The sequence below is a fragment of the Lynx rufus genome, unplaced genomic scaffold (genome assembly GCF_022079265.1).
Source record: "Lynx rufus isolate CCGP_SWC_20201006 ecotype Redwood Valley unplaced genomic scaffold, mLynRuf1.p SCAF_21, whole genome shotgun sequence".
NCBI classification, from domain to species: Eukaryota; Metazoa; Chordata; class Mammalia; order Carnivora; family Felidae; genus Lynx; species Lynx rufus.
The window spans coordinates 24054321-24081708 of NW_025814836.1; the positions used below are offsets into that span (position 1 = coordinate 24054321).

The window sequence follows — 27388 nt, forward strand, 5'->3', positions numbered from 1 at the left end:
TACATTCCTTCTACATCCACTTGGCTGAGAGCTTTGTCATGAATGGATGTTGGATTTTGTCAAATGCTTTTCCTGCATCTACTGAGATGATCGGGGAATTTTTATCCTTGGTCTTGTTAATGTGGCGTATTATCATGTTGATGGACTTGTGGATGCTGAACCATCCTTGCTTCTCTAGAATAAATCCCAAATGATAATGGTATATGATCCTTCTAAAATGTTTCTTTTTGGGGCGCCTGGGTGGCGCAGTCGGTTAAGCGTCCGACTTCAGCCAGGTCACGATCTCGCGGTCCGTGGGTTCGAGCCCCGCGTCAGGCTCTGGGCTGATGGCTCAGAGCCTGGAGCCTGTTTCCGATTCTGTGTCTCCCTCTCTCTCTGCCCCTCCCCCATTCATGCTCTGTCTCTCTCTGTCCCAAAAATAAATAAACGTTGAAAAATAAAATAAAATAAAATGTTTCTTTTTTTTATTTTTTTTAATGGTTTTATTCATTTCCTGAGAGAGAGAGACAGAGCCTGAGCTGGGGGAGGAGCAGAGAGAGGGAGACACAGAACCCAGGCTCTGAGCTGTCAGCCCAACACGGGACTCAAACCCACGAGCCGTGAGATCATGACCTGAGCCAAAGTCAGACGCTTAACTGACTGAGCCATTTATTTTTGAGAGGTGGGGGCCGGGGGGCGTGCAGAGGAGAGGACAGAGGATCTGAAGCGGGCTCTGTGCTGACAGCAGCGAGCCCGATGTGGGGTTCTAACTCATGAATCACAAGGTCATGACCTGAGCTGAAGTCACTCAACCGACTGAGCCACCCAGGCGCCCTGATGGTATGTGATCCTTTTAATGCATTGTTGACCGACTTTAGATTTTGTGGTTCGGGATTTTTGTGGGGTTTCGTGGGGTTGGCGACAGGACCCTGTCTGCAGTGCTCAGGCCTTTGGAGCTTGGACTGTGAGGGTTAATTATCAGGAAGTCATCGAAAGCCTGGCTCAGCCTCCTCCAGGAAGAGGAAGCATCAGGGCCGTGTCCTCAGTGGGTCTGGTCCTGTCTTCGAACCCCGTTTCCTGATAACAAGTTGACATTTGCTCCGAGCGTATGGTCTAAACTCTAGACCAGTGGTTCTCAGAGTGGCACCAGACCCGTATCACCAACAGCTTCTGGAAACGCTCAGGCCCAAATTCTCAGGCCCACCCCCGACCTGCTGAAACTGAAACTCCAGATGTGGGGCTCGAAATTTGCATCTCTCGCCAATTCTCGGGTGATGCTACTGGTCCAGGGACCGCACTTTGAGAACCACTGGCCTCGGTAAACTGGAGGCCCCTTCTTCCTTCGGTTATGGGTGAGCGGTCACACTAGAGGGACCAGCCGGCTCTGGGTTCCACCGTGTGGCGGTGAGGACGTGTGTATGGCTGCTACACCCTCGCTCCCGGAGATGAATGCCTCTCCTGAGACAGAGAAGTGGGGCTTCCAGAATAGGCAACAGGGCAGACGTCCGCAGGCTCATGGCAGGGCCTTGGCAACCTGCTCAGCGGCCGGGCAGCGCTCTGTTTTTGCAGGCGTGTGACCTTGGGCGGGCAGCCAACATCTCACGGTCTCGGTGTCCCCTTTGGTGAAGCGGATTTACAAGTACCTCAGTTGGTTTGAGGATCGACGAATCACCACGGGCTGGGCACTGCACCTGCCGCAGAGGAGGACCGCGTGTGGACACGTAGTAGGACCCGATGGCACTCCCCCCACCTCCACCCGACCGCGGTATCGCCGTCTTCAGCTGCCCATCCTGCCTTCCGCCTCCTCGCAGGCTACAGGCCCCACAGTCGTCTCCCAGGCTGGGAGATCGGATGGGTCCCGGGGACCTTATTTAGGACGAAATGTGCCACCTTAGAAAATTGGGAGGCCACCTCTCTTCTCTCCTATTTATCTTCCCTCCCCGGAGAGCCACCGCCTCATGCAAAACCCAGCTTCCCTTCCACCAAAGACCCGCATCTCACGGGTAGGCAATGTCTCTTGGTGGCTGCCCGGAGAAGGTCCCAATTCTGCAGTCAGGTCCTTCCTGGTTTGAGCCACGGCCGCCGCCCTGCCAGGCTGCCGAGCAGTCCCTCATGATAAATTGGACAAGCAGTCTAGACAGTACGTGACTGTCTCTGTGTCTCCCCGTGAGGGAGGGCGGATGACGTCAGCAGCCTCGTGTTGGGGGTGTGCCCGGCACTGGGCAGTCAGCACGAGTCACGGGACAGGAGGACCTCCAGAGCCTGCGTTCCCTGTCAGGTGACAGCCCCCACCGCGGTGAGGCCCATGGAGGGGAGCTGGTCCACATCCAGCCGCAGCCTCCATCTGGGAAGGGAGGGGGGACACCTTGGGGCCGGTTCTCGTCTCTAGGGGGGCTGCCCGGGGTGGAGCCTCTGTCTTCTTCGGGGGCCATCCCGCAGTCCTGATTCATTTTGAGCTAGAGCCTGAATGTGATCACACGAGACTTTCCGTATTAAAAACAAAAACAACTCTCCCTGCACCCTCACCTCTCCCGAGGGCACCTTTCCTTCCGGCACGGCTAAGCTTCTAGAAACAGCTGCCTGTACTATCTCCACCGCGACCCCTGAATTGCTAGGTGCCAATGGTCCGTCGCGCGCCTCACCTTTCTGGAATTCTCTGACACCTCTGGCACGGCTGATCGACCACCCTTCTTGATCAGCCGTCCTCGGTTTCCAACACACGCCTCGCCTGGAGGTCCTCCAACCTCTCTGTTTCTTCTCGGTCCCCTCCCTGCGCCCCTCTTACCCTTCCCCCCTCCCATGCTGACCCCAGGGCCCTGTCTTCTGTCTTCACTGCTCTCCTCACTCAGGGACGCTTCCTCGGTGAATCGCATCTATCCCGTGGCCTCAACCTACACTTCCGTGCAGATGCATCCCAATCCATCCCTGGCCCAGACCTTCCCCCCTGAGCTCCTGACCCTTTTATCCAGCTGTCCCCCCACCCCACCCCGTGGCTGCCCCACAGGCATCTCACACCCAGCAAGTCCCAAACCCCGCTGCTGAGCTGGCCCAGACCCCCCCCCCCCCTCCGCCCAGGCTCCCTGCCTCGAGAACAGGCCACCTATCACAGAAAATCACAGGAGTAGAAGAGAAACGGGAAATATGGAAGGAAGAACCCAACTCTCTGCAGTCCTGGCACACAGAACAGCTTTTCGGGCACGCCGTCTCCCAGCCTTTCTACGCTTTCAATGTTCTAGCTTCCCCACCTAACATTTCGGCGTAGGGATGCGCCCACCATTACCAATTCTGCGTAACTCATTGTTTTAATGCTTATTTATTTATTCTGAGAGAGAGAGAGAGTGCCAACAGGAGGGAGGCAGAGAGAGAGAGAGGGAGAGAGAGAATCCCAAGCAGGCCCCACGCTGTCAGCGCATAGCCAGACGTGGGGCTCGATCTCACGAACCACGAGATCATGACCCGAGCCGAAATGAAGAGTCAGTCACTCAGCTGACTGAGCCACCCAGGCGCCCTTCTGCATAACCTATTTTAGAACCGTTTGGAACAGATGACACGTCCCAACAGCACAAAAGGGGAGGCGGTAAAAAGTAAGTCTCCCTCCCACACCGACAGTCACCTAGTTCCCGCCCCAAGGCCACTGCCTCCCTTGCATACCCTTTTAGTGACACTCCGTGCCCACACAGGCCCACGCACAATGCCATCCCCACGCTCCCCTGCACACCGGATAGCACAGCACACACCTGGTCACGCCTTCCCTCTTCTCGCTCGGAAATCACTCCATAACTGCCCACGGAGAGCCCCTCAGTCTCGTTTCCAGACTTTCCGTGTGCTGCTTCGTGGTCATCCCGTGGTCCTGAAACCCGTCCTCCACCGAGAGACATCTGAGTGGTTGTAGGCCTCGCTGAGATAAATCAGACCGCAGGGCAGAGGCGCCGGGGTGGGGGCCTGGGCCCTGGTGAGGAGGGAAGGACTGCGAGGGAAGTTTCGAAGGAAGAGTTGACGAGGCCTGGAGTTGGCAGAGAGAGGTGGTGACAGCGTGAGGGACCGGCTGCCGGGCCCACGTGGGTCTGGCTCTGAGCTCATCGGTCCTGAGTGGAAGTGCTGTGCCGGAGAGACGACGAGCCTGTCACTCGGGCCCAAAGCACCGGAGGGGTCCTCGTGGGCCAGGGACCGTGCTCACGAAGGGGGTGCACGCTGCGCAAGGTGCTAGGCCCTGAGCCAGCTCCTCTAACCCTCGCAAGAACCTGAGAAACAGGCATTTGTCCCCACCTTACAGACGAGGAGGTGATAAAAGGGGTGAACTCGAGTCCTGCTTCTCCTCCATGGCACAGGCCTCGTCTGTGGGGGGAGGGGGCCGGGGGGATGTTCAGAGCGGAACAGAGAGGACAGAAAGTGCCTCCAAGGAGGCCCCGTATGTGACCTCAGGCAGTGAATTCAGAGCTTCCTCCTGGACCCTGTCAGGTCCCTGAGCGGCACGGCCCTGGACGAAGTGGGTTGTCTGGGGTCTACCTGCCTCTAACCCTGGGGCCTGTGCTCTTGCCTGGCAGGTTCTGCCCATCGTTATCTTCTTCAGCTGTGTCATGTCGGTTCTCTACTATGTGGGCCTCATGCAGTGGGTGATCCAGAAGGTGAGTTCCCAATGCCACGGCCGGGCTCTCCCACGGCTGCCTACTCACTGGGCTCACGCTCTCCCAGAATGCCTTGCTTCCAAACCCAACCCCCAGACCCCCCAACTCCCCTTCTCTGAGGGCCGGGACCTTCCCAGAATCCTGCTCCGAGGGTCTACACCCTCCCAGAATCCCCTGCTCCCAGGGTCTACACCCTCTCTGATACGATGTTTTCCAGAGCCTTTTTCACAAAACTCCAGCTCCACGGCAGGTTAACACATGTCACTGGGTACAGGGATCCTGCGGTCAAATCCTTTTGTGAAGCTGGACCGGACGAACGTAAATAAGTTTCGTACAGGGCTTCTCAGAGCCTTTACTAAGCTGATACGTATTTGGTATCCTCCACGATGTGTGTGTCCAGCAATTCTCAGATGCATTCGTCCAGGGACTCTTTTTGTACGGAGACAGCTTTTTAAAGGCACTGCTGTGATAATCGGAGCTACTCGCGGGGGGATGGGTGGCCTCGGGAAGAGGAGAGCCCCCCTCGGTGGAGGTGTGGAAGGAGAAATGTGGGTGAGGGGTTGCTATGCTGGGCTGGGAGTTGGGAGGAAGACTTATCCGGTATTTCCACCCCACCCCGGACTCTCTCCAACTCTGGGGTTTGCCGACGGCTGCCCACAAAGAGCACTCACCTCCTAGGTCAGCTGGGTGATGCAGGCCACCATGGGCACCATGGCCACCGAGACCCTGAGTGTGGCTGGAAACATCTTTGTGAGCCAGGTAGGTCCTGCAGCGCCCTGCCCCCACGCTCACCAGCAGCATCTCCAAGGAGGGCGGGCGTCCTGGGTCCCCGTGGCTCCTATTCAGTCAGAAAAAGAGACGCTCGGCACTTCTCCCACGGTCACCAAAGGCCGCTGTCCCAGAGACGCTCCCTTCGGGGACGCGCTCTTTGCCTGGGTCGTGCCAGGCAGGGTGGCCTCTCTCGGGCACCTTCTACCACCCGAGGCCTCGGGGTCTTTATCAGCTTAGAGACTCACAAAATCTACAGATGGTCCACCTCTCTCCCTTCACGTAGAAACAGGCTTGAGAGTGGGAATAGCTTGCCAGGACCTGGCAGCATAAATCAGGACTTAGAATCCAAGTTTCTTCTTTCCTGGTCAGGGTTCCTTACACGACATCATCTTATCTCCCGCCCCACCCCTGCGACCGCCACCCACCTCCCTATATCTGAAATGTATTTTCCAAAGTAAACGTGACTCTAAGGCACCCATCAGTCCCGAGCTCCTTCCAGAAGGCCCGGCACTCCTGGGTTCCAGAGCCCGTTCCAAGGTCCTAGCCCATCGGACCAACACTAGAGTCACCAAAAGACATGCTTGCCGCGGTTTGCCACGTTTCACTGGACAGCTTAGGAAACTGGGGAATATTTGCATCTTTTGGGTTATAATATCAGTGTGTTGTTTTCAATGGTTTTTTTTTTTAAAGCCAATTAAGACAATGTGCTCTCCGATAAATCGTCTCAAATCCCTTAAGATGTTTAAGATGAGACCAGAGAGAAAGGAATGCTGAAACACAAAAGCATTTATTTAAACGAAATGTGGCAAATGTGCTCCATGGGTTTTTGCTGAGAAAGTACAAATTTAGGTGAATGGAGCCCTGAGCTGCCTAAGGTGAACTGACTTTGAGCAGGCTGATGGGCACATTGACCTAGACCCCTGGCTCTTTGCCTCGTTTTCCCCAAGGGGATAATCTTTGAGGATTATCGACATCACTTCAGCCTCCATGTTGACAGCCTGGGCCCTCTTCTGGGGGGCGTCGCACCAGCCCTGTTGCTTAAATGTTTTATGTGTCACCCAGACCCCGGGCTGCAGTCCTGACCTCGCCCCAAACTCCAGTCTGACCCATCCAACTGCTGCCTAAGGGGCATCTCAAACCCATCACACCAAGCCCAAGCAGGCAGAACCCTGACGCCCCCCTGCTTGCTTCTGATTCTTCCCTTTCTCAGGCAATGGTACCATCGTCTTCCATGAAGTGTTCAGACAAAACTCAGGAATCTTCCTTCCTCTCTCCCTCCCTCCCTCCCTCCCTTCCTTCCTTCCTTCCTTCCTTCCTTCCTTCCTTCCTTCCTTCCTTCCTTCCTCTGCTTCCCTTGCTCCTGGCTACCTCTGGCCCGTCAGCAAGTCCTGCCAGCTGGCCCCCCTCGCCCCGTCCCAGCCCTGCCCTGTTGCCCTTCTCCTTTACCACAAGCCACCCTAGTCTCCCCACCAGACACTGAATCTCCTCCACTCTCCCTGCTTCTGTCCCCGCCCCTACCACCTGCCCTTCACTTCACTAACACGCCAGAATGATCCTTTAAAACCACAAATCAGATGGCGTTGCCTGGGTAGCTCTGTTGGTTAAACATCCAACTTCAGCTCAGGTCGTGACCTCACGGCTCTGTGCGGACAGCTCGGAGCCTGGGGCCTGCTTTGGGTTGTGCGTCTCCCTCTCTCTCTCTCTGCCCCTCCCCCCCCCCCATGCTCTGCATCTGTCTCAAAAATAAACGTTAAAAAAAAATTTTTTTTTAAATAAAAACACAAACCAGATCAGGGCGCCTGGGTGGCTCAGTTGGTTGAGCACCGGATTCTCGATCTCAGCTCGGGCCCTTGCATCAGGCCCCACGCTGGGTGTGGAACCTGCTTTAAAACAAAAAACAAACCCAAACCACAAACCAGATCATGTCACTTCTTTGTAGCCAAGTCCACTCCCTAGCCTGGCTCACCTGCCTTCCCCCTCCTCCTCCGTGTGGAGTCCCGCCCCACACCCCCTGTGGGGCAGGCACAGCCTGGGTCTGCTCACAAGTCCTCAAAATTGCCAATGTCAAATCGGCCCCAGGACGCTCGCCGTTCACTCTGCCTGCGATGGCTGTTCTACCAAACCCAACAGTCGGCACCTGCGGTCTCAACTCCAAAGTCACCTCCTTGGGAAGTTCTTTGCTTATTACTCACTATTAAGTACCCGCCAACCATCAGGCATTCCCCGCACACATCTCCGTAGGTCTTAGCGCCATCTAAGATACACTGTTTACCTACTTGGTTCCTTGTTGGTTGTCATTTCTTTCCTTAACTCACCCTCCTCCGTTGTACCCAGGACAAAAACTCCTTGAGGACAGGAGCTTTATCTTGTTTACCCCCATCGCTCTTCTACAGAACAGTCTGGAACATAGCAAGGGCTCAGTAACTGTTTTTTTAAGTGTATTTGTTTTGAGAGACAGGGAGAGAGAGGGCCATGAGCGAGGCAGGGACAGAGAGAAGGGGAGAGGGAGAATCCCGAGCAGGCTCTCCGCACTGTCAGTGCGGAGCCCGATGCGGGGCTCAATTTTATGAACCGTGAGATCATGACCGAAGCTGAAATCCAGAGTCGGCTGCTTAGCTGACTGAGCCGCCCAGGCTCCCCTCTTTGAGCCTCTCTAATTCTCTGCTTGCTCTCCTGGAAACCGGGGATGAGTACTCTTTTCTCAGAAGGTCCTGAGTGATGAATGTGAGGTGCTTAGTGATGCCAGGACATAGGGGGCACTTGACACGGGGGAGCATTATCAGGCCGAGAGGAAGGCCTAGGGGTCTTTCCGTAGGGCTGGGCCAATGCTGAGGTGCAGGGAGGCCCGGCCAAGTACAGACCGTGGTCCTGACCCCACCTTGCTATCTCTACCCCTGGGAGCCCGAGCACTCACTGTGACGTGCCCACTCCCGGGTGCAGGGGGACACCCTGGTGCCCGGGCCGGCTCTGGTGGTCTGACACCTTTCCTCTTTGCAGACCGAGGCTCCTCTGCTGATCCGGCCCTACTTGGCGGACATGACTCGCTCTGAAATCCACGCCGTCATGACCGGAGGCTATGCCACCATTGCCGGCAGTCTGCTGGGCGCCTATATCTCCTTTGGGGTAAGTTCGCCTCTCCCTTTGTTTGCCGAAAACCTCAAGAACCTGAAGCCCTCCTTTGTGGGCACCCCACACGGCTCCTGGCCAGAGCGACCTGGAGTCTCCTCCCACGGTCTGTGTCTGGAACCCGGGGGGCCGTGACGAAACAGGAGAGGCTACACCTGACTGAGGCAGGCCAGGCGGGCTGGGCCATTCAGCTTCTCGTGTGGCCGGTGGCGGTGAGGATTCCCGGTGTGGCACCTGCTGAGCCCCTCTCATGTACCAGGCACAGTGCTAGGTATCGGAACATCCCCATTTTACAGAGGAGGAAATTGAGGCTCAGAGAATAAGTGAGATGCCCAAGCCAGGATCTGAACTCACGTCTGTCTGACTCTGAGGCTTGTATACACTGTCCCTCACCTGGGCTGTCCCTGGAGATGTGTCCTGCTCTCCCGCCCTCCGCTTCCCCACACCCTTCCTGGATACGAGCCCCTTCCTCTGCTCCTAAATTATCGCTTGCGCAGCTTTCGAATGCAATACATTTCTAGGTCAAATTCCACTGGTACGACTGGAGCCTTTACACCAATCCCAATACTGTGTGGCAAGCAGAGCGAATCTTCAAATGTATCCCCTACAAAGTGCCTGGTAATTATGCTCTGCATTTGTTAAACGCCCTGTACTTACGTGTGCTTTCGCATGCAAATATTTTTTTAAAATTTTTTTAAATGTTTATTTTTGAGAGAGAGAGAGAGAGAGCACACACACGCACAAGTGGGGGAGGGGGAGAGAGAGAGAGAGGGAGACCCAGAATCCAAAGCAGGCTCCAGGCTCTGAGCTGTCCGCACAGAGCCCGACGCGGGACTCGAACTCACAAACGGTGAGATCATGACCTGAGCCAAAGTCAGATGCTCAACCGACTGAGCCACCCAAACGCCCCAAGCAAATCTTTTTTTTTTTTTTTAAGTTTTACTTTATTTATTTATTTTTGAGAGAGACAAAGACAGCACTAGTGGAAGGGTGGCAGAGAGAGGGAGGGAGGGAGAGAGAGAGAGAGAGAGAGAGAGAGGAACTCCCAAGCAGGCTCGCACTGTCAGAGCATCGGGGCTCAAACTCATGAAACTATGAGATCGTGACCTGGGCCGAAACCAAGAGTCGGACGCTTAACTGACTCAGCCACCCAGGTGCTCCTCACATGCAAATCTTTAAAGGTCTTAATTTTTTTTCTTTAATATCAAAGAAATTCTTGCTTCTTACAGAAGTGAAGAAAGTAAAAAGAGAACTTCAAACCCACTTCTCACGGGGAGCTGCTTTTACTAGATAAGAAGATTAGCAGTTCTCTAACTGGGAACTTGTTAGAAATGCAAATTCTTGGGCCCCACTCCAGACCTGCTGAACCAGAAACACTGGGGAAGGGGCCCCATGTCCTGAATAATGACAAGCCTTCCACATGGCTCTGATGCTCAATTTGAGAACCACCGACTTAGAATACATCATTCCAGACCTTTCTGTGTAGTCATTTAAGTATAGATACCTGAATACACACATGCTTGCCTTCTTTTCTACTAAAAATGAGGTAATTCTACCCATGCTTTTCTGCAGTTTGCCTTTTTTCTTGCAAAATTCTGAACATGACATGAAACCCAGTAGGTATAAAGGAAAAGGTTGACAGAGCTACTGGTAAAAATGAAAAACGTCTGTATGGTGAAAGTCACAGTTTTTAAAAAGTTTAAATGATGGATCAGGCAAAAACAGTTCATAAATCATAAAAAGGTATTCCAGCTCACTGACAGTCAAGGAAAATAAAACAATCATAAGATATGCAATATTTTACATGCCTCACAATGGGACACTCTTGATGGGAGTGTAATTTGCTGTAACCTTTTGGGAGAACATCTATCAGTCAGTTTAAAAATACTCTTTCCTGGGGCGCCTAGGTGGCTCAGTCAGTTAAGTTTCTGACTCCAGCTCAGGTCATGATCTTATAGTCTGTGGGTTTGAGCCCTACATGAGGCTGTGTGCTGACAGCTCAGAGCCTGGACTCTGCTTTGGATTCTGTGTCTCCCTCTCTCTCTCTGCCCTTCCCCTGCTTGTGCTCTGTCTCTCAAAACAAACAAACAAATAAATAAATAAATGTTGAAAAAAATAAAAAAACAAAAAACCTCTTTCCCTTTGATCCAGTTAGGAATATTACGATACAGAAATGCTTTCCCAAGCGGTCAAAAAAGGCCAAACTCCAACATTATTTGTAATAACAACAACAACACCTGGGTGGCATTAAGCACCCGACTTCGGCTCAGGTCATGATCTTATGGTTCGTGGGTTCTAGCCCTGCATTGGGCTCTGTGCTGACAGCTCAGAGCCTGGAGCCTGCATCAGATTCTGTGTCTCCCTCTCTCTCTGCCCTTAGCCTGCTCACGCTCTGTCTCTCTCTGTCTCTCAAAAGTAAAATAAATGTTAAATTTTTTTTTAAAAAAAGGAAAGAAAGAATGAATGAAAGAGAGAAAGAAAGAAAGAAAGGAAGGAAGGAAGAGAGAGAGGGGGAAGAAAGGAAGGAAGGAAAAAAAGAAAGAAAGAAAGAAAGAAAGAAAGAGGAAGGAAGAGAAAGGAAGAGAAAGAAAGGAAGAGAAAGAGAGAGAGAAGAAAGGAAGGAAGAGAGAGAAGGAAAAAAAAGAAAGAAAAGAGAGGAAGAAAGAGGAAGGAAGAGAAAGAAAGGAAGAGAAAGAGAGAAGAAAGGAAGAGAAAGAAAAAAGAGAAAGAGAAAGAAAAAAAGAAAGAAAGAAAGAAGAAGAAAGAAAGAAAGAAAGAAAGAAAGAAAGAAAGAAAGAAAGAAAAAAAGAAAGAAAGAAAGAGGGAGAGGAACGACCTAGATGCCGAGCAGGAAGGGAATGAGCTGAGTGGGTTCGTCCAGGCCAGGCACTGTGGCTCAGCGTCTAGAGTGAGGTGGGCCTCCTCTTGCGGATGGAGAGCAAAGGCCCACCTCTCACTGCCCACGGGGTCTCCTGAGGGATGCTGCGTGTTGCAGGGGTGGAGGGGGCAGGGGAGAGGAGGAGGCTAGGACAGCCCACCCCGTCCCCTCCTCTGGTCACAAATTCCACCTGTCTCTCTCACCTCTGCCCCTGGGAGCAGGCAAGGGGACAAGCCACGCTGCCCTCAGTCCCTCCTTCCCTCAGGACACATGGACCACGGGGTAGGTAAGCTGAGCTCCACATACCCACAGAGCTGCCTGGGCAGGGCGGATGCCGTGTGACTTTTCCAGAAGGCCCCTTGCGCTCTGGGGCTTTGATCTTCTGGAACCCTCCTATCTAGAATTTTCAAGATCACCCGGTTCACACTTGTCTCGCCAAGGCCTAGAGAGAACCCATCGGGGCTGGTGCCCCACCACCACCCCGGATTGATTTTGGAATGTTATTTGTTTTTTATTTTTATTGTTTTAAGTTTATTTTGAGAGACACAGAGAGAGAGGAAGCGGGGGAGGGGCAGAGAGCGCGAGAGGATATCAGGCAGGCTCCACGCTGTCAGCACAGAGCCAGACGTGGGGCTCGAGCCCAAAACGTGTGAGATCATGACCTGAGCCGAAATCGAGAGTCGGATGCTCAACCGACTGAGCCACCCAGGCGCCCCTGATTTCTGAAGGAATTTGATATTTCCAAAATGGAAACTCAAGACTTTGTTCCTGAAATTTTTTTTCCTGGCGGCATGTTGGGGGAGGGGATGCCCTGTCAGGACTTAGGGCCTTTTTAAGGGCCTTGACGTTGCTCTGGGTTCCACAGCCGGTTAAAAGAATGCTATTCTTCCCACTGCAGGAGCCTTGCTGCCATTACTTCAGATTAAAATACTGCAAGAACTCTCCTTTTCCACCGTCTGCCTTGCACCTCGGCTTCGGTTCCTTCCCTGCCTCGGGGCCAGAGTTCGGGCCCAAGCCCCAGGCAGTCGCGCCTCCCCTTGAAGGGAGCCGGGTGCCCACTTCCCTTTAGCTCAGCAGACTGTGCAGAGGCCACCAGGGTCCCCGAGCACAGCCTCTGGAGCGGAAGCCTCAGGCCCCATCGCTGGCCCAGGTGAAAAGCACCCAACCCTCCTTCCCTCCCTGCTCCCGATGGGCCTTTCGTCTGGGGTCAGCGAAGCTCTCTTCTGCCCCCACCTGGCTCTTGGCCGTCACTGCAGCGGCCCCAGGACACTCCCACAGCCCCGCCTCCCCACTCCTCCTTCTCTCTCCCCCAGGACGCTCCTCTGCCCTCAGCCCCTGAATTCCACAAAGATCCCTCTTGCCCATTCCTTGTTTCTCTTTGTTGCTCAACTTCCGGCTCCCTTTGCCCCGCTTCCCTCCTATTGGATGCTTCTAGACGGGCGCCGTCCGATGCAGTCCCCACTAGCCACACGCGGCCATTGAGCCCTTGAAATGTGGCTGGTCTGAAATGAGCTGTGCTATGAGACGCAGCAGGGGGGAAAAGTGGATTCATTTTATTACTTTTATATGGATTACATGAGTGGAAAGATAATGTTTTGGATATGTTGGGTTACGTAAAATCCATGACCAAAAATGATTTTACCTGTTTCTCTTTTTATTTGTTATTTATTTATTATTATTTTTTAATGTTTATTTATTTTTGAGAGAGAGACAGAGACAGAGCGCCAGCAGGGGAGGGGCAGAGAGAGAGGGAGACACAGAATCCGAAGCAGGCTCCAGGCTCTGAGCTGTCGGCACAGAGCCCAACACGGGGCTTGAACTCACAGACCACGAGATCATGACCTGAGCCGAAGTCGGACGCTCAACCGACTGAGCCACCCAGGCGCCCCTCCTTCTCTTTACTTTTTAAAAATTTATTTATTTATTTATTTTGAGAGACCGCATGAGTGGGGGAAGGGCAGAGAGAGGGAGGCAGGGAGGGAGGGAGCCCGACTGGGGGCTCAATCCTACGTGTGATCGTGACCTGAGCCCAAGTCGGGAATCGGAGGCCTAACTGACTGAGCCGCCCAGGCACCCCTCTCTTTACTTTTTTAATTGGCTACTAGAGAATTTAAGACGAGACCTGGTTCTCATTATATTTGTACTGGGCAACACTGGTCTAGACCTTCTCCCCTGCTCCGAGGTCCCGGGCTCACTGAGTCTGTTCACTGCGACCTCCATATAAATCTCCTTTCTCACCGTAGTTCCCCAAAGCTCTAGACGAGGCCCCAGCCCTCTCCACCAACCGCAGGAGCTGGCCTCTCTACCCACCCCTCTTTGGCCCAGGGACCCCCGTGAGAGGCGCTGTGAACACAGGCTGGGCAGGGTGATGTTGAGGGGATCAGCCACCGATGTTCCTCAATTGACTGTGCAAGAGTGGGGGCCCCCGGGGGCCCCTGGGGCCGCGTCTGTGAGGTTCTGAGCCCGGCCAAGTGAGCGTGAGCTATGTGACTTCCACATCTGTCAAGTGGGCAGGACTATTGCCTACCTCACAGCAGTTTAAGAATTAAATGCAATAATAGATTAAAAAAAATTTTTTTGAAAGCGGGGCGGGGGGCACCCGGGTGGCCCAGTCGGTTGAGCAGCCAACTTCAGCTCAGGTCGTGATCTCACAGTTCGTGAGTTGGAGCCCCGCGTCGGGCTCTGCGCAGATAGCTCTGAGCCCGGAGCCCGCTTCGGATCCTGTGTCTCCCGCTCTCTCTGCCCCTCCCCTGCTCACGCTCTGTCAATCTCCCTCTCAAAAACAAATAAACATTAAAAAATTAAAAAAAAAATAAATAAACGCAATAATAGAAAACGGCACAGTGTGGAAAAAGTGGTAGTTCTTTCTCTGACAGATTCGGGTCAGAAATCTATCCTGAAACTGGCCCATTGTATGCTGTAGAGTTGTGTGGATTTTTGTCCTCCCTCACTAAAGGTGTTTTTGAAAATTCAAAGGGAGGACCCCTACCCTCTATCTCTGTCCACCTGGGATGCCTTTGGGTAAAGAGAGGAAACCTTTGGGCGGGAGCGGGCCCTGGGATGGCTTTCCTTGGGGAATGGGGGTGTCACAGCCAGTGTGGACCGACCCAGTGCCCCGGGGAGGCCGGCCTGGGCCAAACTCAGTCCTTTCCAAGCTGAAATGAGCAGCTGGAGCACGTGAGGCTGTGGCCGTGACCGGCCCGCTGGGACGGTGTCCAGGAATGTGACATTGCAGGACGCGTTCCCGCTCAGGTTGGCAAACTAGACGTGACCTCCGAGGTGGAGGAAGGGGGAGGGAAAACCCCAAGATTCCAGGTATGGTACAGTCCCCAGTGGGTCTGAGCAGCCCCGAGGAGGCCAGCGACATCCCAAAGCCCAGCCAGAAACATCCTGAGAGGACGTCTGTCCCGAGGCCGGCCCCTTCCCATGAGGAGCAGGGCCTGTGACCGGGTGTGCGCAGGGGGAGCGGGGGTCGGTGCCGATACTCCTCTTAAGACGTTTCCATTCCCCGCTGGGAAAGAAACAAAGGGGTTTAAAACCACAGGCAGAAGGACAGACATCACAGAGCCTTAGAGGGTCTCCGAGGCCCGGTTCCTCCAGGTTTCTTCTCCAGGCTAATAAAAGCCTGGACATGTAGCTTAAACTTAACTCCCCTCCTTTTGCCCCCTTTTTATGTAAAATTAAAGAACTACAGGTGATTTTTTTAATAAACTTTAAGGAGAAGAAGTCTATTTTCCTTTTGTGTTTAGAAAAGCAATATGTAGTGTTGTGGACATGTAGACATACGCCAACAAGCAAAAAGCAGAGAAAATCATCACGGCCCCACTAGCCAGGGACAGACAGTTGGCCGACAATTTTGGCGTGTCTCTTGCTGATCTTTTCATGCATAGTTGTGGAAGGTTTTGGTCCCCCCCCCCCCATCGTGTGGTTATGCTCTGTATGCAATTTTGTGGGCATCTCCCCATGTTATTGCAAAGCCTTGGTAACCTTCGTTTTCAATGGCAGCTTGACAATGCTTAGCCATTCTGTTGTCGTTAGATGTTTGGGTTGGCTCCAGTCTTTTCACTTGGTAAATAATACAGTGTTGGGGAAATGTCCCATCTAGCTCTGGGGGAAGGGAACAGGGGAGCAGAGGGTTTGAGGCCACAGTGAGGACCAAAAAGTGGCTGTCGTAGTAGGCAGATTTCCTAAGAGCTCTCCGACCACAGGAGTGGGTGTGATGGGCTGCCTCGAAGTGATGAGCTCCCCGTCACAGGAAGTATTTTCTTCACGGTAAATAAGGACATTCTTATACCAGGAGGTCAAAGTAGGTCGCCTCGTGGATCCATCCCGACTCTCCTTCTGTGAGCTTTGTCTGAAACCATCACGAACCTCTCAGCCAAGGGAGGACCGGCCCTCAGATGAGTGGTCAAAGGGAGACAGCCTAGGAGGGAAGGAAGAACTTGGAGCTTGGAGCCGAAGACAGAGTCCTTCTCCGTCTTCATTTGGGGCAGGTTACGTTTAATCTTGTGGGGACTCGGTTTCCTTTCTGTGCTGTGGGATACCACTTCTAGAAGTCCTAGAGGGAAACACGAGGTTCTGTACACACAGCCTGTGACCGCTTACACTGTCAGTAACGATGACAGCAGCACTGACGATGATGACAGACAGTGGGGCAGGGTACACATGCCCTCTGCTGGCCTGGGCTGCACTCCTGGCAGGGACATTTCCTCTGTCTCCTCCTAAGCCCCATTCTCTCTCTCTCTCTCTCTCTCTCTCTCTCTCTCTCTCTCTCTGCAAAGCACTCATTTTATTCTAACAATGTTTTTATTTTTGAGCGAGAGAGAGAGAGAGAGAGAGAGAGAGAGAGAGAGCAAGCTGGGGAGGGAGCAAGAGAGAGGGAGACAGAATCTGAAGCAGGCTCCAGGCGCCCCCAGCTGACAGCACTGAGCTGGACCCACCTGGGGCTGGAACGCACTAACCATGAGGTCGTGACCTGAGCGCAAGTGGGACACTTAACCCCAAAAGCCCCATTCTCAATCCTGCAGATCGATGCTGCCTCCCTGATTGCTGCCTCGGTCATGGCCGCCCCTTGTGCGCTGGCCCTCTCCAAGCTGGTCTATCCCGAGGTGGAGGAGTCCAAGTTTAGGAGCCTGGAAGGGGTGAAACTGACCGGCGGGTGAGCACAGCCTGAGGGCGGCCTGCGGAGGGGGCTGTGGGAGGGATGGGGTGAGGGGGGTCGGGAACGGGAGGCAGGGAGCAGGGCTGGGGGAGGCTGAGGGGGAGAGGCCGGGAGGGAAGCAGGAGCAGAGGCGTGGGGCAGCAGCGGCCTCTCCGCCCAACCCCCGGGCCCTCCCCACTGCTGCCCTGCGCGCGTCCTGCGTCTCAATTTCCAGTCTGGGACCAGCGGGAAGCCACCGGCTCATCAAACAGAGCAGCCTGGGATTGCTGCTGGTATTGCTCAGTCAGTTACGTGTCCGACTTCGGCTCAGGTCGTGATCTCGCAGTTCGTGGGTTCGAGCCCCGCGTCGGGCTCTGTGCCGACAGCCGGGAGCCTGGAGCCTGCCTCAGATTCTGTGTCTCCCTCCCTCTCTGCCCCTCCCCTGCTCACGCTCTGTCTCTCTCTTTCTCTCTCCCGAAAATAAACATTAAAATTTTTTTTAAAAAAACAAATAAACAAAAGTCAAAAGAAACAGGTGATTTTAACGACAAGTTTTTGAGCAGTCTTCACGCCCGGCACGAGGCTTCAATTCACAACCCTGAGATCGACACCTGAGCTGAGATCAAGAGTCAGACACTGAACTCACTGAGCCCACCCGGGTGCCCCTTAATAAAATATTTTTTAACCCAATGTGCCCCAAATATTGTCATTTCAACATGTAGTAAATATAAAACATCATTAATGAGTGACTTCACGTTCTTTTTTTTGTACTTAATCTCTGAAATCTGGCACGTGCTTTTTTTTTATTTTTTCTAATGTTTATTTTATTTTTGACAGAGAGAGACAGAGCGTGAGTGGGGGAGGGGCAGAGAGAGCGGGAGACACAGAATCGGAAGTAGGCTCCAGGCTCCCAACTGTCGGCACAGAGCCCGACGCGGGGCTCGAACTCACAGACCGTGAGATCATGACCTGAGCCGAAGTCGGCCGCTTAACCGACTGAGCCACCCAGGCACCCCGGCTTTATACTTACAACACAGCTCAGTGCTGGCCAGGCTCCTTCCAAGTGCTCTGAAGCCACACGTGGCTGGTGGCTCCCGCCTGTGGACACAGCACGTTGTGGGCAGCCGGGGTCTAATCCTAACCCCGGGTTCGGCGCTTTCTCCCCCCTCCCCCATCCCCCCATCAGCACCTTCTCACTCCCTCCCCCGCCCCAGGGTCTCAGAACAAAGACAAGGACCCTGGGCTCTGAAGTGCTTCGTCCAAGCTTCCTCTCTGAGCCTATAGGATGAGAAGGCCCACTGTTTGTGGGGACAGGCTAATCACGACAGTGCGTGGTCCCAAAACAGAGACGCTCAGAACCTCTTAGAAGCAGCCAGCAGTGGGGCTGCTGTCTCCGTGAAGCTGGTTGCCAACATCGGAGCCAACCTGATCGCCTTCCTGGCGTTGCTGGCCTTCGTCAACGCGGCCCTGTCCTGGCTGGGAGCCATGGTGGGCGTCCAGGAGCTCAGCTTCCAGGTATAGCTGTGCTGCCCCTTGGCCCGCGAGGGGCGCCCTGGGGGCAGGGGGTGGGCGCCAGTGGGTGGACACCCAGCAGAGCCCAGGCCAGCCCCGGTCATGGCAGCCGCCCTTGTCCCTGTGCCTCACTCAGCTCATCTGCTCCTATGTCCTGCGGCCCGTGGCCTTCTTAATGGGTGTGACCTGGGAGGACTGCCCGGTGGTGGCCGAGCTGCTGGGGATCAAGCTGTTCCTGAACGAGTTCGTGGCCTATCAGGGGCTCTCCCAGTACAAGCAGCGCCGCCTGGCCGGAGTCGAGGAGTGGGTGGGCACCAAGAAGCAGTGGATCTCCGTGAGTGTCCTGGTCCCCTCCCTGAGCCCCCTGCAGCTGCCGTCCTGGCTCCCGGACGGGCGGTGGACACGCCCGCCTCCCCGCCCTACTGCCCTGAGCAACCAGCCGGCTTCAGGCCTCGCTGCCACCTTCCTGAAAGCCTTTTAGGAGGCTGAGCTGCAAGGAAACAGTCTTTTTTTTAATGTTCATTTATTTTGAGACAGAGAGGGAGCACAAGCAAGGGAGGGGCAGAGAGAGCGAGAGAGACAGAATCCCAAGCTCGAACCCACGAACCCTGAGATCGTGACCTGAGCCGAAATCAAGAGTCGGACACTCAACCGACTGAGCCCCCCAGGGTGCCCCAGGAAACGGTCTTGTTGGGGGAGATCTAAGATCTCCCTGTAGATGGGCCACCATCCTGTGTGGCTTCGGGACAGCCACTGCGCCTTGCCTCTCCTACTGGAAACTGGTGTCATTTGTGCCGCGGCTGTCCTCAAAGGGACACACGTCCGCGTCCAGTGAGCAGAGGGAGCGAGCTGGGGAGGCCCCACCACGTTCACTGCCATTCTATCGGATTCAGTTCAGGGGCTGGCTTTTTCTGTGGCTAAAAGTTCTATAAAATGAAACTTTCTAAACAAATAAAAGCTTTGTGGCATCACTGAGAATAAAACAGTGACCTGTCACCTCACCATCCTAAAATAACAGCTAGTGTTTTGTGCATTTTCTTCTTTTTCTTAAGACAGTTTACACGGTTGCCATTATATATATAATTTTTTGAGGGGGGGGGGCGCAAGTGAGTGAGGAGCAGAGAGAGAGAAGCGGGGCTCACCTGGGGCTCAAGCTCACCCAGTGCGGCACTTGAACTTACGAACTGTGAGATCATGACCTGGGCCGAAGTCAGATGCTTCACCCCTGAGCCACCCAGGCACCCCCACACAGTGGCCATTACAGCACCCACCCTGTATGGTAGCCGGCTTTTCCCCACCTGTTTCTGACAGAAAAAATATCTGTGACGTATGTATGCTGACGGATTTCACCAAGACCCCTGCTGTTGGGCCCTCCGGGTTAATTGCATCGTTTGGCTATTTTACGCGGTGCTGGAATGAGTGGCTGCGTGCGCAGAGCTGCTCCCTCCTCTCGGATCATTTCCTCCGGAGCTTCCCCAGATGCGGGAAGACTGAATCACAGAGCCTGAATCCTCCAGCGGCTGCTGCCAGTAGCTTCCCTAAAGGGTGGGGGCAACTGAAATCGCCCCCCGGCCGTGCCCTGAGCGCTGGTTTTACCGCTAAACGGCACCGAGCAGCCTCTTTGGAAAAAATTAAAAAGTTGTGCCACTTTAACGGACCAATAACAGCTCGTTGTTTAAATTGGCATTTCTTGGGCTACTAGGAACTTTTAACACAAAATATTTTTTCTTGTCTTTGAAATTAGGTTTTAAATTGTAAGGGAATGTAGCCTCCAGTTAAAAAAAAAAAAGTTTGAGATCGAAAGTACAGATTTCTCCTTGCTCCTTGTCCTCAACCCCTGTGTCAGTCTCTCCTCTAGAGATAATGGATGGGATGCTCCTTGAGGATCTTTTTTTATGAACTTCTTTCCTTTCGCAAGTGTTTGTTGAGACCTCTAAGGTGCCAGGCACTCTGCCGGGCACCAGAAATTAGAAGGGAAATTAGACAGATACGGTCCCCAGTGTCATGGAACTTACATCTAGTGAAAAGAACAAGAAAGCAAAAGAATAAAAAGTAAAATAAGTTCTTTGTGTTAAGTTCTATGAAGGAAACAAGAAGAGGAAACAAGGGGGTCTTCCTCGGCGGGGTGAGTCACAAAAGGCCCCCCTGAGGTGTGGCAGGTAGGCCAAGACTTGGAGGGTGGAGAAGGGGCCAGGTGAAGCTGGGAAGAATATTCCAGGCAAAGAAAAGGCATGTGCAAAGGCCCTGAGGTTGAAAAACACTTGTTTGGAAAATTGAAAGGAGAGAGGCACAGTTAGAGCAGGTGGTAATCGTAGAAGAGACTGGCACAGGCCGAGGAGTAGTCGAAAGTTCCTGAAGATTTGACATTTGACATTTTAAGATTACACAGGCTGCTGGATAGAGGGTGATTGTAGGTGAGCAAGCAGGATGCAGGAGCCTTAATATTTTTCCATCAATTTGTATAAATTATGTTATAAAGACATTAACCTTTTTCTTTTCTTTTTTTTAAATCTTTTTCTAATGTGTTTTATACACATATTTTTCCCAGTCTTTCCTCCCCCTTCATCTTGTATTCAGGGATTTTTCTTGTAACCGATTTTACAACAAATCTTTTCCTTTGTGATTTCTTCTATTACTTCTAAACTTAGAAAGGTATCTCCATTCCAGAAATCTGGGAAGTGTTAAGTTCCTGAACCATTATGGTGAAATATTTAAAAGCGTAACTTTTGCAGTCAGAGAGAACTGAATTCCAACTCTGACACAGCTACCTTCATGCTGGGTGACCTTCCGCAGTTCCTTACCCTCTCTGAGCTTCAGTTTTGCTCCTGTCCAAAATGAAAATTGTAACGCTACCTCGTAAGTATAATTATTATCTCCTTCCATTTTCTATTATTTGATGTTTGAAATACCAGTATTTATCTGCCTCAGTGCCCTAGAAAAGATTTTTTTTTTTTTAATGTGGCATGAGGTATGGTGTAAGCCAATTTTTTTTTTCTCTAAACTGTTCCACTTGGGTCTTAACATCTCTTTCTGGGAAATTAACTGTTTACGTGGGAAGGGAAGAAGAATTACTTTGCTTAACTACCTACTGTCTGCCTGGTACTTCCCATGCGGTGTGTGACCCTCCTGACCGCCTTCTGGGCAGGTGCTATGATTCCCACATTCCAGACGGAGACACGAAAACTGCACTTGATCTTAGCCAAAAGGCCGAGACGCGATGAGACGCGAAAACTGAAAGAGGCTGTTGAGTTGCTTAATCTGGTCATAGGTGGGGACAAGCCTGGAGCCCGTGTTGGCTGGGCTCCCAGGTCCTCACTGTCTTCAGCAGGCCGTGCTCCGGTGTCTCTAAGTCTCAGAGCCCAAGTCAAGTCTGCAGTGTTGGGAAGGGCCATTCCCCCAGCGCCCCCCGGGGCACAGAGCTCAGTGGGGCCAAAGTGAGAGGGCAGGGCGAGCCTGAATCATACCAGGAAAGGCTGGCAATGAAGATAAGGGGCCTGAGGGCACCTGGGTGGCTCAGTCTGTTAGGGGACCGACTTCTGCTCAGGTCACGATCTCACGGTTGTGGGCTTGAGCCCCGCGTCGGGTTCTCTGCTGTCAGCACCGTGCCTGATTGGGATCCTCTCTCTCTGCCCCTCCCCCACATTCAGTCTCTCCCTTCAAAATAAACATCTAAAAAAAATTAACGAAGGTAAGGGGACTGAAGTGACAGAAAGGGGGCTGTTTCTCAGGTGGTGCAGCCTGCACGGACATAGAGGCGGTGTGTGAGGCCCGGGAGGGGCAGCAAAGGTCAAAGACGCACCGGATGTGGGTGGAACTCGGGCCAGGGAGCCAGGGCGGTGTGGGGGCCCAGCCAAGGGAAGCCCTTCCTCACTCACCCTCTGTATTTTCAGGTCAGAGCAGAAATCCTCACGACGTTCGCCCTCTGTGGATTCGCCAACTTCAGCTCCATCGGGATCATGCTGGGAGGCCTGAGTGAGTCCGGCAACCTGGGCGGCTGGGGGCCTGGCTCTGAGACAGCTTCCTGGGGATCTTGGGCCTCGGTTCTCCCACGCGTTCAGGGCAGGGCCTGAGCAAGATGGCGGTGGGGGTTCCTCCCGGCCCGTGACTTCTCTGCGCCAGGGATCGGCTCCTTGGGGTTCGCACCCCGGCCTTGCAGGCCAACCCCGGCTCAGGGGTCTGGGGAGGAGCAGCAAGTGGGGTGCTGGCCCGAGGCTTTGGCCCGCAGGCTCCCATACCCGCGGTGGACACGCGGCCCTAGCAAGGCCTAGGGAGGAAGGCACAGTTCTCGGCTCTTTACCAAAAAACGTCCTCTCTTCACAGTCCCCCTGCCTGGTGTTGTAACTATCCCATTTTACAGAGTAGGACACTGAGTCTTGGAGAAATGGAGCGATGGCCCCAGAAGTGGCTGAGCCCGTATTTAATCCCAGCTCGGCTTGACTCCAAACTCATGTCCTCTTCCTACCTCTGCCGTTGCGGGTGGCAGCTGTGGAGTGCTACCTGGAGCCTCAAATCAGGCCAAGGAGGGTTCCCAAACTCAGTGAGTGGTCAGCAGGGCGACATCTATCCCTCTGGCCGCCCAGAAGACGGAGGGGAGCCAGCGGGTGCATCCAGAGGTGCAGAGTCCGGGCGGAGGGGCATATGGCTTCCTGGCCTGAAGCACTCCCGTGCCCTTGCAGCCTCCATGGCCCCCCAGCGGAAGAGCGACTTCTCACAGATAGTGCTCCGGGCGCTCTGCACGGGGACCTGCGTGTCCCTGGTGAATGCCTGCGTGGCCGGTGAGTGCAGGCCTGGCAGAGCCCTGATTTTCTAGCCGGCTCCCATCCAGGGTCGGACACCGAGGCTCTGGGCCCTCCGGAAGTCCCTGGGGGTGGGGAGTGGGGGCACAGACCCTGCCCAGCAGCTGCCTTCCCTGCGCAGGGATCCTCTATGTGCCCAGGGGGGCTGAAGTTGACTGCACGAGCCTCCTGAACACAACCGTCAGCAGCAGCAGCTTTGAGGTGTACCAGTGCTGCTGTGAGGCCTTCCGGAGGTGAGGCCTGGGTCGTGGGGCTACGGGGCCCCGCAGTAACGGGGCGCAGAAGACCTGAGTGTCTTAGGGGTGCCTTTGGCACCGGGTAAGGGGTAGAAATGTCATGGCTGTGGCCGATGTGGCCAGGGGAAGCGGAGGCGGGGCCTGAAGACCAAACTTGGGGACGAGGGGGACCAGAGGCACGGCGTAGCAGCTCCCCTAGGGTTGCACAGCCTTTAGGGCCCGGCAGGGCCAGGCCCGGAGCCCGGACCGCAGCCTTTGCTTCTTTTCAGCACCAGTGCGGAGGTCAGCCGCGGGGCCCTGGACACCTGCTGTCGATTTTACAACCACACGACCTGTGCGTAGCCGGGACGGCACGTCTTCCGCCCTCTGGGGGAGCCACAGGGCTTAGAGTCGCCTCCGTCACACAGCTGGAAAGGAGCGATGGGGCGGGCGGGCAGAGACCGGATGGTATGGAGGTGAAGGATGCTCCCCAGTCCTTGCCCCCTTCCTGCTCCCTCCCGAGATGTGAATTCTTGGGGTCGCCTCTGCCTCCTCGTCTCGCCCCTCCACATCCAAAGAGCACCCTGGTCTCTGTCTTCCCACCTTGCGTCTCCCACATGCTTCTGTTATGGGGTCCCTCCCTCTTCCTCCTCTGGGCACGTGAATCTTGCCTCTGCGGGACGGGTTCTCCTGGGAACCCCTGCCTCTACTTTCAAAGACTCCCCCACCGCCTTTGCCCACAGCACTTCCCAAACTGGTGTCCCGTGAAACACTGGCCGACAAGGTGTTCAGGAGATTCCAGGATCCACCAGGCTTGGGAAACTAGGCGCTGAATAAAGTTAGACAGGTTTTACTTTGTGTTTGTTTCTGTTTTACTGCGGGCTCGTCGAAGCTTGATACAGACATGATAGGAGACGTTTTCCAAATTTTGGGGAGAGCGCAAGCGGGGGAGGAGCAGAGAGAGGGGGACAGAGGATCCAAAGTGGGCTCTGCGTTGACAGGCTGTCGGCACAGAGCCCGACGTGGGGCTCGAACTCACGAACCATGAGATCATGACCTGAGCTGAAGCTGGACACTTAACCACCTGAGCCGCCCAGGTGCCCCCCCCCCAACTCAGCCTTAGCAACTTTATGAAGTCAGGTACTGTTAGTATCCCTGGTGGCTGAATCAGAGGCCCAGAGAAGTTAGGTAACTCGCCCAAAGCGACACAGCTAGGAAGAGGAAGAGGCAAGATTTGAACCCAGGCCATCCGGGTTCACAAGCTGTGTTTAACCTCCCGGCTAGGTTGCTAACATTCAAGGAACTCAGCTGGGTGGGGGACTTGTCCTTACCTCCTCCCCTCGCCTTTTCTCCCCAGTCCAATCCTGCTGTTCCGCTGGGTCAGGCTTCTGATGCGTCTTCCCTGCCTCTGAGCCTTCGTTTGTGGCGTCCCCGTCACCCAGCACGCCCTGCCCCTCTCCCTTTTGCCTTTGCCGCTCCTACCTCACTTCCCACTTCCCCAGCAGCTTTGGGGGAGTGGCCTGTGGTGCACCTGTCCCTGTGGCCGCCGCTCCCTCACTCACCTCTGGCCCATCAGGCTTCCCGGTTGGAGCCAGCGCTGGCCTGAGGCAGCAGCCGCTCTGCTCTGTCAGGGAGTGTGCTCCACCGGGCACTGGCCTTGCTCCTTGGGACGCCCACAGGCTGCCCTCAGGGCCTGAGTCCTTCCCCTTAGTTCTGCAGACTGGAGCCTTGGCTTGACCCCCACACCCCGCGTCTAGGCCCTTATCCCTGCCCCAGGTCCCCCTGAGCTGTCACAGGCCACCCTCCCACGGGAACCGAACCATTTCCCCGTATCAGACCCGGCCCCTTCCCCGCCTGTCCGTCGGGTCACGGAGCTGCCTGAGGGCCCCCCACCCCGCCCTCCTTCCCTGGGACCCCTGCACACATGTCCCTGGAAGACCGTAAGTCCCTTGGCCACGGGGCTCCCCGTGCTTCTGTCTCTCCCCTGGGATTCAGCGCAGGGCTGGGCCCACGAAAGGCCACGAATGGACACACGTGAAAGAATTGCAAGTTGTCTCAGAGGCACCAGAGCCTGCGTGTGCCCCGCGCCCTAAGGACACATGCACGTGCGCTCACACGTGCCCTCAGCGCTGCTCTGATCGAGGGGCAGGCACAGAATTAAGGTCTCCTTAGTCGTCAGGCCTTCCCCCCACCCCCGTGCTCCTTCCTCCTCGTTGGGCACCTGCAGAGGCTGGGAGCCCTTTGAGGCTGGGCCTGCAAACAGATTCTGCCCGGAGAAGGCACCGAGGCTGGTGCCGATGCCCACGCTTAACTGCATCCCAGGCTCGGCACAGAAGCCTCCACCCGCGCCCTCCACAGCCAGGACAGACATTGCTAATCGATCACAGCACTCCCCACACTGAACCCAGAAGGGGCTTCAGAATCCCCATCGGTGCGGTGCTGGATGAGCCCACTGAGACTCGGGGTGCCCTTTCGGGAGAGAACTCTTTGCTGCCCTTGTGCTAAGAAATGGATACTAAGAACCCGAGCTGGCATTGATTTTGTGTCCCTGGCCTGGAAAGGGCTGGGGCTTTTGGAAAAGACTCTAGACGTTAAGGGCGTCGGAGCAGAGAGGGATCCTTGCGAAGACTGAGGCCTGTGTCCGCGATCTGTGTGCTCCAGGATTATGCATTGCTTGTTTACTCGGGCGAGGAATATACGCTGCGGACCGGCTGCACCAGTCAGCTCGGGCTGCCGTAACAAAACGACACAGATGGGGCGGCTCAAACGACAAATTTGCTTTGTCATCGATTTGGCAGCCGGAAGCCCAAGACCGGGGTGCCCGCACGACCGGTCTCTGGCGATGTCTCTCTTCCCAGGCTGCAGATGGCCACCCTCCCACTGTGTCCTCACTTGGCAGACAGAGAGACACAGAGAGAGGTAGAGAGAGACCTACAAGCTCTCTGGTGTTTCTTCCTGTAAAGGCGCTAATCCCATCATGGGAACATCATCCTCACGACTTCATCTAACCCTACGTAATCCCCGAGGCCCCATCTCCAAATACCATCACATCGGAGGTAAGAGCTTCCACATGAATTTGGGGGGAACACAGTTCAGTCCATAACACCTACTACGTGCCAGGTTCTGAGCTAGACAAGGGGACAGCAGTAAACCAGACTCTGATAAGTTAAGGACTGGCATGTACCTCCGAGAAGGTGGGCTGGGAAGGGAAGCCTCGCCAGAGACAGGAGGTGGCTCCCGGCAAGATGACCTTGAGAGGAGGGAAGGGGAAAAGATCTCCCGCAGAACTTCTAGGGCGTCCGTAGGTGGCCTGGCCAATGACATTGTTGGAGGCTCTTAGTACATTGGAAAATGAAAATAATGCCGGAATAGGATTATAAAAATTATGATTTATACTGTCGTATATTTTAACACAGAATACGCTGTAATATTGGGTTACCCACAAGATAATGACGGGATTTACTTTTCAGCTAAAGCCCAACTGAATAATTTAAAAAGCCGTTTTTATTGATATCAAACATGTTACTGTGATTGCATGTTTTTGTACAGTAGGTTTCTTTTTTTATATATACATTAGGTTTCTTGAAATATGTAGATTCTGTGCTTTTTTTAAATTTTTCTTTTTTAAGTTTATTTATTTTGAGAGAGAGAGAGAGAGAGAGAGAGAGCATAAGTGAGGTAGGGGCAGAGAGAGAGGGAGGAGAGGATCCCAAGCAGGCTCTACACTGTCAGCACGTTGCCCGACGTGAGGCTCGAACCCACAAACTGTAAGATCATGACCTGAGCCGAAGACGGACGCTTAACTGAGCCACCTTAAGGGCCCCGGATCCTGTGCTTTTCTGTATTTAGTGTAATGACGATCAACATTTAAGATATATATTATTTTAAATTAAGTCCTGGTGGGGTGGTCTAATGACCCTTTTTCAGCCAACATGATGCTACAATTGACCTAATTTGGAGATGTCAGCACAGGTCTACACTGGAAGCCGTTCATGGATGTGAGGCTCCCGTCCCCCTTCCTGCTGCCCCCTGCGTGTGCCTGACAAACCACCAGCAAAACGAACTGAATGGGCTTCACTCACAGAAAGGCCTGAGGCCCAGGGCGTGGTGAGAGCAGATGTCTCCCAGACGGGACCGGCCGTGGAGCTGACACAGACGGGGAGCATGTCTATTCCCTGGGTTGGGGAGGGGGGGCCCAGAGGGACTGTCGGCCCGGCCCGGGAGCTGGGAGGCAGCGGGCGGGGGGGGGGGGGGGCGGTCACACCACGAGGCCCAGACAGTGGCCCGGTAGTGGGCCCAGGCCTCTGCCTCACATCTGGGGAGCTGGATGAGGGGAAGGGAGCAGC

At 54.3% G+C, this 27388-nt stretch overlaps 1 protein-coding gene across 2 annotated transcripts in view; it reads left to right on the forward strand.

The window, feature by feature from the left end:
- Positions 1–23405, forward strand: part of SLC28A1 (solute carrier family 28 member 1) — a 47821-nt gene extending 24416 nt beyond the window's left edge. Inside the window, exons 8-17 of one of the 2 annotated variants that reach the window (XM_047086798.1) lie at positions 4524–4604; positions 5283–5363; positions 8373–8498; positions 16407–16537; positions 17866–18034; positions 18168–18365; positions 21922–22003; positions 22708–22806; positions 22949–23060; positions 23333–23405. In XM_047086798.1, coding sequence (XP_046942754.1) covers positions 4524–4604; positions 5283–5363; positions 8373–8498; positions 16407–16537; positions 17866–18034; positions 18168–18365; positions 21922–22003; positions 22708–22806; positions 22949–23060; positions 23333–23405 — 1152 coding nt within the window. The remainder of the gene's footprint in view (positions 1–4523; positions 4605–5282; positions 5364–8372; positions 8499–16406; positions 16538–17865; positions 18035–18167; positions 18366–21921; positions 22004–22707; positions 22807–22948; positions 23061–23332) is intronic. The other variant, XM_047086799.1, reaches the window with a different exon arrangement.
- The last annotated feature ends 3983 nt before the right edge of the window (positions 23406–27388 follow it).